At 47.8% G+C, this 12500-nt stretch overlaps 1 protein-coding gene across 2 annotated transcripts in view; it reads left to right on the forward strand.

Moving 5' to 3' along the window:
- Positions 1-12500, forward strand: part of LOC144178228 (dopamine D2-like receptor) — a 773504-nt gene that overhangs the window by 409120 nt on the left and 351884 nt on the right. For both annotated transcript variants that reach the window (XM_077705925.1, XM_077705924.1), the window contains one exon: positions 4313-6166. In XM_077705925.1, coding sequence (XP_077562051.1) covers positions 5654-6166 — 513 coding nt within the window. In that variant the 5' untranslated portion in view covers positions 4313-5653. The remainder of the gene's footprint in view (positions 1-4312; positions 6167-12500) is intronic.

Genomic DNA, 12500 nt, shown 5'->3' on the forward strand with positions numbered 1-12500 from the left:
GAAACTTTACTGAAATAGAGCCTGCAATTTTATTTACGCAATAAACAAACAAAAGATTTCTATTCAGTATTCACACACTGCCCACACAAAGTCCGCAAACAATCCAAAGTACCCGGTAGATTAGTCTGAAACACAACCCGGTTGATAACAACACAAACGCAACGCGGTAAATTATTCTCTCCAGGCTCACAACGTCCGCACCAAGCCTGCCAAGATCATGCCAAACACCACCATAAACACAACCGGTAACACAAAACTGACAGAACAGAGATAACTTTTAGTGAACTAAAAGCATAAAAATAGTGAGTCGTTGCACTGAGCCAGTAGTTAACCTGGCTAAAGTAGTTTTTCAGTAAGAGACCCAAGAAAAGAACAATCACACACGTCACACAAAACTCTGCCAAGGTGGACGATTGTATACACGAAGCACAACCGAAGCGTTATTTTTCGCATTATACTGACTCGTGGTGTCTAACGCCTTCTGCTGTTGAGCGCTCGTGAAGGAGCCACCTCTCGCTACCGACAGGTTTAATTAAGAACGCCGTTTGGTATGTATTCCACCTTGTGGCATAAAACGCTTTCGAAAGACCTGTTTCTAGTACGGATGTCTTCTTCCCAACCGGCCATTTAAGGCTTTCACCTTAAAATAAAGCCGAACATACGTTTAATCACTGTCAGCTTTCAATGTTATGCGGAATATTTTCGCTGTCGCCAGTAAAAAGGCAATTTTCATGCCTAAAAATAACGTTGGTTCGTGCACACTGTTATTTCAGACGTTTTTTATGTAAGGCATCCTCAAGGCTAAAAGCCGCTTCAAAAAAAGAAGAAAAAGAAAATACGGCGCCGACACCTTGTCGAGGTTCCGAAAGGTATGCTTCGCATATACAAGGTTTGCCCGTTTACACTTTTTTCAATTGCGATAGTATGCCCTTTTGCATAAGGTCCTGTTGGCACCCGTTTCCCGGAGGAAGTCCAGAAGACATCGGTGGTGGGGCCCCCACAGCCATCTCTGAAGGTCGGGGGGTCTCCCAGGATGTAGGCCTGTGCCGCGAAGGTGTCGGGATCTCGCTGGACTCAGGGAAGGGCACGTCCATAGCAGGTGGTTGGTGTCGGCGTGTTCGGCAGGAGCCGTACAGAAGGCGCATTTCGTGGTAAACGGGGCATGGTGTCGTGGTGGCCACGCCCAGGTTACCGCAGGAGAGAGGGCCACCCAAACTCGAAGTCTGCGCAGCAGGACCTCCTCCCAGCGAGCGAGCCCACATGGAAGGTCTGTTCCACACGGTGGGATGAGAGCGCGTGTGGCGCGACGCAGATCTTCCTTTAGTTGGAGAAATTGGTCATGTGGGTCAGTTTTCATCAAGGGCAGGGGCCGTGGAACCGACGTAACGTGACAGGAACTATCCGCCGCTATATGAGCGGTGATGGTATTACGCCGGATCCGCGACAGTCTGAGAGGGCAGGGGTACGTGTCAAGCAGGTTGTGAATGTCTCTTGAGACAGATGAGTTGGAGGCTACACGTCTCAAATCCTGCATGGCGCCGTTGAGTCTGTGTAAATTTGTGCTGTAAAACTTCCAGGAGCTTGAAGAAGTACCGGTAGTAGCGCTTGCAGTCTTTCCCGGATGGCTGTAAGCTCCGCCAGCATAGAAGGCCAGGTGCGGAGTGTTTCATAAGCGCAGGTTTGGTTCGCTGCTGAATGAGAGGGGAATTCGATCGCCGTAGTTAAAACGCCGTCTTGGGCCCCAGCACCCACAAATGCCTCTACAACCTGGGGCTGGTTCAGATTCGCTAGCAATGGCACGCCCGCGGATTGCGCGTCTGCGTTTCCCGTCGACCGACTGTGGAGTCGAATGAGCGGCCGGTTGTCGGTCACTTGATGGTACAGCCAGGGCGGCCTAGCTACAGGGTGGGCTGGTAAGGCGGGTAGAGAACGGCCCATGTAGAACGCCAATTCCGCTGCCTCCGGAACAAAATAAAGTTTGTGCTGGTGTGCGGAGCGGCGTTGACACACAATCTCATCCAGGGTGTTAAGTTGAGCTTCGGCCTGAAGAGTTGGTATAGGCGTTATTTGAGGTAGGCAGGTGATCGTCCGCGTAAGTCTTGCCCCCGCTATTCCGTCCGCAGAGGCACACCTTGGCGGAACGGTCCGCCGTTTTCTTCTTGCTCGCCTGGCCCTAACGTCTCCGAATACGACGCAGGAGAGGGCCCTCTCCGCGATGAGAGGTTGTCGGAGCCGACCAGCGACGCCTGAAGGCAAGCTGGTCGCTTGGGCCTTGCGCCTACAGCACATGACTGACCGTAGGGTGCTTGCGTTCGAGGGGCAGTCCGCAAGAAAGCAGACGGAACCTATACTGGCTGCGTGGCGCTCCTGGATGGAGAGCCTCACGCTCACGACGAACGCCACGCGTAGAAGGTCGCTAAGAGCCTCGTAATGCGAGATACCCTATACAGTTCTAGTTGGAGGCGTGACAACGAAACGACCCAGGTGACGATAATTAACCCAGGCCGCCCGCAGTTTTTTTCGTGTGGAGATCATAACCCCTCGAAAGTCCATTTTTAAATCCAAAATAGCGATATATTCCCAGCTCCAGCGAAAAACTCCGCCCGTACGTCCGCCTGTATGGACACATTGCGTAAAGGATACGAAGCAAATGGCGCGCGCAAAAAAAACCCTCCACCACACGCGCGCTACAAATGTTTCGACAAGAATGAGAGATTTCTATAAATTTTAGTCCTAATGACTTAGAAAAGCGGCTTTAAAGCGTTTTAAATACTCTCACAGTATGTTCTGAGGACGTTATGTACTCAAATTGATTTCGCGTCCGCAGATTGCTCGCACGAATTTCCAAAAAACAAATTTGAGGATTTTTTCAAAATTTCCCCAAATGGTGTTAAAGGAATAACATCTTGCTAAAAAGGACTTTTAATGAATTCCTCAATGTCTCCTACAGCCTTACGGTATCCGAAACGGTTTTTGCGCATAAAAAGTACACTAATATACAATAATTAATTTTGCTCACCGTTACCGAGATTACCCAAAATAAACATGTTTTCATAAGTCCGTAAAAATCTCTTACATCGTATCGTTATCTCATTCGCTATTGCTTCCTAACGTGGTGGTAGAAATGTCTATCAACAATGTCCTGCATTTTTAAAAACTTCATCATTACCGAGATTACGTGAGTATAGTACCTGCTTTGAGAGTGGTTCTACAAATTCCTCTACACATTTAAAGCATCTAAAACTGTCGAATTGGCATTTTCATCTGTATAACCCACACGTATAGGCAACGAAAAAAGTTTGTATAAACTTGTGTTAATTTAGCTGTTAGCAAGGTAAAATTGTTAGCCATGCTTTAACCCATTTCTAGACTTCGCTTGGGCCTTTACGCTTAGTAAATTGCTGATATGTCCCAAAAATACGCATACCCATACAAATGTACATAAGTTCATTATAAATGTTACTTTAGAACAGGTTGAATTAATGATAACTGGTTTTGTGAAATCATGCGGACGGCCATTCTGCTGAGTCCAAACATTATAATTGGAAGTTCGTTCTTTCCATGATCTAACTAGGGGCTCAGGAAGACAGAACGTTTTCGGAAATGCGCCGGTAAGAATAGAAAAGAAGGATCAGCGCCCTTTACATTCCCGGCGTCTCTTGGCTCAAAAATTATATAAATTCGCAGTCCTCGATTGAGTGTCTTGAGCCCGCAAGATTACTCGTATAAATGCCTCAAAAGTCTACTCAGAATTTTTTCCTGAAAAAAAAAAAAACCCAGCGAGATTGAAATTTAATTGACGCATAATAACTGCTCACATGGCCAGTGCCAAGTTTCCTGCGCTGGTGTACGCCAAATGACTCGTCTGTTTAAACGCAATTGCGAACGTGTTGGGCAGACAGCTGGGACTACGGTGACTAACTAGCACACGACCGCAATTTTCTTCATCTGTTTGTGCGGTGCTATTGCGTCTTGTATTATCGTTTGTTTGTACAGCCAGTACGTACCATGTTTTTCCTTCCACAAAGTACACGTGAAGCCGGACAGAAGCGCTAGGTTTCAGTAGGTGTATGACTTTAACACAAATACGAAAGCAGTTATACGGGAACTCCTTGCTCCTGTTTGAATAGTGCCTCCTCTGTGTAAACATGTGTCCGGCATTCTTTGCGAGCCTCCGCTATGCATGAGCGAACTGTTGTATTAGAAAAAGGCTTGCATTCCTGTTCTTTCGCCGTGCACGCTGCAAGAGATGTTTTCTCTCTGCCTGTCTTTCCGCTCGGCTGACGCTGTCATCCGTCGTCTCTTTCCGCAGGAAATTAATTAGGAAGGAAGCCGGCCGCGCGCAGCCTCGGGCATCAAAGGAGCAGCCGAGCCAAGGAGGAGGAGGAGCCACCGGCTGCCCTGACCGGCGAGCAACAAAGAAATCGCCCCCGCAAGAAACGTCCCGGGATCACCGTTTTCTGTCCCCGTCTCTCCCGCTGCATTCTCCTCGAGCGCAATGGTGAAATAAGTGGTGGCTCACGGACTGGCGACAGATCGCAGGGGCTAACGACCACCTAAAGCCGCTTGTGCCGCCTCCGAGGAAGTACCGGCGGACCGGGAAAGAAAGCAGACCCGGGAGGGAAGCGGCCGGACGTCCGGTTGCCGCCAACCTGCAGCGGGTCTCTTTGTGCTGTCTTCAAGATTCACTCGTCCTTTCCGCGTTCTCGCCATCCGCCAATCGACCTTCGCTGCGCTGTGTCTGCGGCCGCTCGCCGGGTATCAGGAGAGTGCGCTGACAGGCGCCCGCCAAGAGGGCGTTTCACGGACTGCCTAACAAACCCTGCTGCACGGCTGCGCCGCGGAGAACACAATGGCCGCCTGCTGCCCGCTGACGTCACTGGGAAGACACTAATACTTGTGGTTGAGGGCACTATAGGGCGCAGTTGCTACATTGGAATTTTTTCAAGCTTGGCCGTTTATTTCATCAGAAGCGATAAATGTCTGCATTGTAGCCGAACGACGTAAACAACCCGCTCTCTGGCTGTGACCAGCGCATGTCTTCGGACTATGCGGAGGCCCACGGGTTTGTAACTTGCGCCTGTGGAAACGTTTGTTTTTCTTTACAATTCCCGTATATTTGCTGCGAAGCCCCGATAGCAGGAAGACATGAGACCTTCGTTGGAAGATGTAAGACTGCCGTTCAGTGCATGTGCGCGTGATGAGGTGGCCTCGGACTGCACTGTCAAGCGCTTTTTTGTGGTGTCCAGCTAGGACGCCCCCGATCTGGAAGCTAACGCTGTTCTCACTCGCCATCGTAGAGGCCGCAGCTGCTACGGTCGTTCACCGTTCGCTACTCTCGATGCTATTATGACTGCCGTTCCGGATTCCGGCTGTTTATTCCCACAGCGGTGCTTACCAGATGAAGGCTACTGCTGCAGCCTAAAATCGGCGTGTCTTTTCGGCTTACCCAAAACATAGCGCACGCGTAGATTTGTTTCTTAATTTGCCACACGGCTGCGTCCCCAACCCGTAGAAAATTTAAAAACGCCGGCTTCGGATTCAAGTCTTAGCAGGGCGGTGGGTGTCGTGGCGCTTGTTCATCGGCCTTTCCCGGCAAGCAGAAAACAATGGAAAGTGTGGTGCCGAACGTCCACGAAGCGAGCTCACGGTGATGCCACCGTCCGGCATGGACCAGTCCTCAACTCCGGTGCCGCCGTCTACCACCACGCGAGCGGCGGCGACGACTGCGGCATTGCTCAATGCGTCGCTGTCGAACGACACGCTGTCGTCTGTGGCGGCCGAGTTGGCCAACCTAACGGCCAACATAACGGGCAACCTGACAGGCAACTGGTCGGGGGACTTCTCGGTGAGCGGTGTCGGCTGCGCCTGGGACCACCGCCACGGCCACAACTGCTCGTGGCCGGAAGCCAAGTTTCCGGGCAACGAGTCGTCCCCCGACGCCTCCCGGCTGCCGGCCGAAGAGCAACAGCCGGCAGAGAAGGTCTACTGGGCGCTGATGCTGGTGATCCTCCCGTTCCTCGCCGTCTTCGGCAACATACTCATCATCCTGAGCGTGTACAAAGAGCGCAGCCTGCAGACCGCGACCAACTACTTCATCGTCAGCCTGGCCTTCGCCGACCTCCTCGTCGCAGCCGCAGTGATGCCGTTCGCCGTCTACGTTCTGGTAAGCGCACTCCTTCGCCTCTCCTGCGGGTGCACTGAGGGCCGCATAACGGCTCGGTGTCGACGGTTCATTAAGTTCGTTAAAGTGCACTGAACTGCACGTTCGTGGTGCCTAATGCGGTACATTAATTCAAAGGACCACTGTAACTACCTCAGAGTCTCTCCTTTTGCTGGTCGAAAAGCATGCTCGCTTTTTGCACCACCTTTTCTCATCGTCGTTTATGTGGGCGGTGCTTGCTAATTCGTTTTAATGCCCTTTGAAATGCTTATTAACTGCTAAAAAGAGTCCTAGATGAAATGTATTTAAGGAATTCCGCCACAAATAGCCTCAGAAGTAATGTGATTCCAAAGACTAAACGGAACTCGCAGAGGCCACGACTGAGGCATGCGGGCGCGCATATCACGGTAAAGGCAAGCACAGTAAGTATAGTGGTGGGAAAACAATCTCCGCACGGCGGAGACTTAAATGCGCCCGGCCGCCGCTTTCCTTCTTTCACTAATCAAGAGCAGAGTTTTAGCAGAGTCTGGTAAAAAAAAGCCAGCGGTGGCGGTCGTGGTCGCCGTGACCGTGCCTTCTCGTGGACTTACGGGCTCGAGATTGAGGAGGCCGTGCACTTTAGGCGACAGTGTCCAACCATTAGCACCTTAGCACTACCCCATCAGAGCGTATCGTCTTCTGGTAAGACCACGAGGTTGGCACTCGCATACAACGCTGGTATGAGACTGGGCTTGGAGATGCAGACACCGAGACCGGCCGACAGTGATGCACTGCTTCAATTTTTTCAGCAAATGAATTCTTAAATTAAAGCACTCACCTCTAATGTTCGCGTAAACTCCTGGAACAGTGAGTTTCCTTTATCAACTTCTCGTACAGTCCTTCGTTTACGCACATTTTCTCAACGGGAGCTGCCATTTTGCTTATGCTCGCGGCGCACATGTTGAATTTCTGTCGCTAATTGCATTCGCAGTCTCAACTTAGGTGTCTCTTAGTACCAATATCGTTAGTGCAAACATGCTTCGCAATGCGTGAACACATATTCTCAGATCAGCGCGTTGAAAGCTGTGTTGCTGTGTTAATTACTGCAAACTGAAGCAAATAGCCTGGGAAACGTGTTGGTTGATTATAATTGAAAAGGAAACGACAATAAACAAATATATATATATATATATATATATATATATATATATATATATATATATATATATATATATATATATATATATATATATATATATATATATATATATATATATATATATATACGGAACTGAATCGAACAAATATATAACGGTTACCGGTTCACAGAGAAACTGTTCGGCTACCTGTTGTTGATAATACGCACTCAATTTCATTGAGGGCTTTTCTTTTTCACGCGTGATGAACTGCGTAACCTCTCACGCACTTTTCCCCGCCAAAGCGGCCGCAACATTATTAGCGCTCTATACCTAGCCGCAACATGGGTATTTCCGACAGTGTTACGTCCGACAGTGGTATGTCCGAGAGCGTTACAATGGTATGCTGCTGCTGGTCGCGCGTGCAGAGTGCAAAGCTGAACAGTATACATTGTGAGTATCCTGCAGGCGACATGATACGACTTTACCCTTCCTTCGCTGTGACTGTACAGTAGCAGTAAGACTGCAAGCTTGTTGCATCTCGCAACGGTGAAGGCTCACACCTTGGGCCTTCCTCCTTGTTGCACTTCAAAATTTCCTTGGAGAGGTTCCACAGTTGCAAAGGGCAAATATTTGACAAATGTTACTCCCAGAAGTGATTCAGTGGCTGAGCCACTGGCGAGCATGCATGTTCGATTGTCGCTCCCTACCGCTGTTTTTGTGATGTCGAGATAACTAAAAAACATCTGTATGTTGATATTTGACGCTGGTTAAAAATTTCTAGGTGCTAAAAATCTCTCTTCTCTCTGCATTATACGTCGCGCCACTTAGTACATGCATAGCTTCGGGCCGTCGAAAGCGCAACGTTTTTGCAAGTGTGCTTGTGCAAGAAAACAAACGGAATATCTATATCACTTGGATTTAAATTATTCGGCATAGTGCCCATACAGGAATAGTTTCTGCTCTTTTTCGCTGCCTTCTGCCGTCCAACAAATGAAAAACAAGTGGTATATTGCTCTGTGGACGTCCCTCCTTTGTCCGACCGTTCATAATAAACTTTCCATTACTACGATGGCATCGAGTGCCGTTGTTGCTCGTACAATCGATAGTTGATTACGACACGTATACCAGACAAGCTTGGACTGGCCATTTGCGCGCATACGTTGACGCCAGAACTTCGTTACAAACTACTACAGCCAACAAGGTCACATCTTGTGCTTTGTAGCGACAAAATTACACATATAATACAGCAGGTTTTTCATGCATATGATAAACAACAACATTGGCGATTTCTGAAAGCGAAAAAAAGTCCAAGATGGCGTTTTTTATATTGGTTTGAAAATTAGAGGATAATTTCTGACTTACATGCAATACAGATCATTTTTCAAAGAAATCCTTCATTTTTAATAAACTATGATTCACACGAAAAATTATGCGCCTACATCATCCACTTACGATGACGAGGTTATGGACATGTTTTACGAACACATTGAAATGGCAATGAATAAAGTAAGAACTCCGTACTCTATCATTATGGGTGATTCCAATGCAAAAGTAGGGGCACAACAACTAGGGGAGCATGCGACCCGCCGCAGTGGCTCAGTGGCTAAGGCGTTGCGCTGCTGAGCACGAGGTCGCGGGTTCGATTCCCGGCCGCGGCGGCCGCTTTTCTGATGGAGGCGAAAAGCAAGAACGCCCGTGTATACGAGATTTAGGCGCACGTTAAAGATCCCCAGGTGGTCGAAATTAATCCGGAGCCCTCCACTACGGCGCGCCTCATCGCCTGCGTTGCGTCGGCGAGTTAAACCTTACAATCAATCAACTAGGGGAGCATGCGGTAGGGAAATTAGGCCTATTCTAGAAACAGCCGCGGGGAAACGCTGGTTGCCTTTGCCGGATGGCATGACCTTCGGAAAATAAATACATTCTTCCGCAAAAGAAAGAATACCAAATGGACTTGGAAACCCCCAAATGGTGAAACAAAAAACGAAATCGTCTTCATTTTAACCGGCACCCCAAGCATGGCACACGATGTGCAAGTAATTGGCAGGGTTAGTTAAAACAAGTGACCACAGGTTGGTCAGAAATCTATCGTATTGGCCTGGATTTGAAAAGGGTAAGGGTAAAGATGCCAAAGCGGAAGACGCCTAACGGGCCCTCCGTAGGAGGAAGAGTCGATGAGTTCAGACTGTTACTTGAGAAGAAATTCGCTGTGTTGTGCCATGAAAACAATGATCTGTACACTGCCAATTACCATTTCCCAAATTCGGTCATTCAGTCAGCAGTAGGCGTAGGAGAAAACCAGCCCAAGTTATATGAGTCCAATCTATCACAGAAAACTAAGGACGTTACTGTCAAGTGCAAAAAAAAAATGTTAACCTGCACTGCGCGGGACAGAATAGAAATGTCAGAGTTGTCCAAATTGATCAACAAAAGCAAGACTGCTGACATACGTGTATTCAATGTTGCAAAATTTGAGGCAGCATTGATACACGGAGGAAGTGTGAATCCGACTAAAAGGAAACTCACTATTGTCAAAAATACCATGTAGGCACTCCAGGACGCTATGGGAAACATAGCAAACAATATTGATAAAATACTAATAAAAAACTGGCCGAGGAATTCTACAAAAAGTTGTTCGCTTCCGCCTCTGACTAGGAAAGTTTTGCCTAAACTGGTGTACGTCAGGTTCCGCCGGTTACGACAGGTGAGATCGCAACGGCGCTCCAAGCAATGAAGAAAGGCAAAGCTCCAGGGGATGATGGCATTACGGCTGGTATAGCGTCCCTCGCAAGACACTTTGTGCTAATAAAGCTTGCAGCCCTAATCTCGCAGTGCTTGAGGTCTTTAATGGTGCCAAACGCGTGGGAAAATGCGAATGTAGGTTTTTTTTTTTTCATAAGAAAGATGATTCCAAGCAGCTTAAAAATTACAGGCCTACCAGCCTGCTCTCCGTTACTTACGAATTATTTGCAAAGGGTGCCACTATGGACTTTCAACAGCCACGGTAACAGGCCGGTTACAGGAAAGGTTTTTCAACTTTAGACCATAATCACCCTATATCAACCAGGTAATCGAAAAGTGTTCCGAGTATACTGTATAATGCACCGCTGTATATACCCTTCATGATTATGAAAAAGCATTTGACTCATTGCCCACTTCAGCGGTACCCAAGGCGTTGCGTGATCACGACGTACACGAGGCATTCATTGCGCTCTTGAAAAATATATGCGACGGATGCACGGGAACTATAAGGCTTCATCACAGAACTTGTAAATTTCCTATAAAAAACGTTGCCCGGCAAGGGGGCACAATGTCGCCACAGTTATTTACAGCTGGTGTGGAGGGTGTGCTCAGAAAGCTTAAGTGGAGGAAAACCGGGGTGCGCATCAATGGGAAATATCTCGGTCACCTAAGCTTTGCAAACGATATTGTCCTGTTCAGTCAAATCAGCCAGGATTTGCAGCGCATGTTTTGCCAATTCTGCTCCTAAAGTGTGACTGCAGGCTTAAAAATAAACACGAAGTAATACGAGGTAATGTCGAATCAACACGCCAGGACGCATGACTTTCAGGTAGGTAATAAAGCCTTGGAAACAGTAGCCGAATACGTATGCCTTGGGCAAGTCATTCTGATCCAAACCATTAACGGGAAATTACCAGCAGGATAAGCATGGGGGGAGGGGGGGGGCTGATTTGTTAAGAATTCAGATGTCCTGACCAGTAAGCTTCCTCTATCAATCGAAAAGCTTGTATTAAATCGATGAGTTTTTCCAGTAATCACTTACGAGACAGAAACTTGGGGTTTCATTAAACGACTCGAAAGGCAACTAAGATCGGCCCAATGGCCTGTGGAACGGAGAATGCTATAGGGGCCACGCCGAGGGACAGGAAAACAGCCGAACGGGTTAGGGAACCGATTTGGAGGACATTCCAGTTCAAATTAAGCGAAGGAAAAGGTCGTGGACGGGTCACGTACTGCGTATAAGGGGCAATAGGGGGACCATCAGTTTAACAGAGTGGCTGCGAAGACCGCAAACGCAACAGGGGTCGGCCGAGAACTCTATGGAGAGATAAGCTACGGAAATTTGGGGGCAAAGTATGCACTCAGCTAGCACTCGATAATCGGTGTCGAAAATTATTGGGAAAGGCTTTCGTCATGCACTGGACATAACTAGGCTATGCTGGTGACGAGGAATGAAGACACTACGGGCAGCAAGCAGTTCCCTAAATGGGTATGGGCCTTACTTGTCTCAAGGCAAAGGCGATGTATGGGCTTTGATCTGGGCTAGGCTTCAAGAGTGCTGTGCGAGAGACTGGCTTCGAGACCTGGAAGCTCGCTTAGACGCGCGTGGACTTTGAGACAGTCAAGCTTCGTTACAAACCTTGGTGACGTCCTGCCAATAAATCCTACTATAATATATATATATATATATATATATATATATATATATATATATATATATATATATATATATATATAGAAAGATAGGTCAGCAGTCTACAACGCCAAAGGAGGCATAGGGGTGTGGTTAGGCTCTTTTCTTTTTCACTACGGTTAATGAAGTAAACATTTTTTTTAATATACAGAAGAACGAAAGAAAAAAAAACACGCGCCCAGAGTGGGGACCGAACCCACGCCTTTCGATTACATGTCGAATGCCTTACCAATTCGGCTATCTGGGCGACTGTGTTCTCCTTCACTTTCTGGGCTATTTATATATTTACTAGAAGTGTATCTGACGCTTGAGGGTGGTAGCCAGCGCCACTCTGACTACACGGGGAGAAGGGGACCTTCTTTTCAACCCCCGGGGCGTGACTCAAACGTCTACAGCCTGTCATGAGCGGGTAACTGGCGGGAAGCCCTCTTATGCTACCTAGGCATCAAGGCTGCCAGAACCGAGACCCTCGCTAGGCTTTCGCAGAATAATATAGTGAGGAGATGAGGGGCTCGTTGAGGAAATACAGAAAGATAGGTCAGCAGTCTACAACGCCAAAGGAGGCATAGGGGTGTGGTTAGGCTCTTTTCTTTTTCACTACGGTTAATGAAGTAAACATTTTTTTTAATATACAGAAGAACGAAAGAAAGAAAAACACGCGCCCAGAGTGGGGACCGAACCCACGCCTTTCGATTACATGTCGAATGCATTACCAATTCGGCTATCTGGGCGACTGTGTTCTCCTTCACTTTCTGGGCTATTTATATATTTACTAGAAGTGTAT

The sequence above is a fragment of the Haemaphysalis longicornis genome, unplaced genomic scaffold, assembly GCF_048455015.1.
Source record: "Haemaphysalis longicornis isolate Haplotype H1 unplaced genomic scaffold, Haemaphysalis longicornis Haplotype H1 scaffold_4, whole genome shotgun sequence".
Classification (NCBI taxonomy): Eukaryota; Metazoa; Arthropoda; class Arachnida; order Ixodida; family Ixodidae; genus Haemaphysalis; species Haemaphysalis longicornis.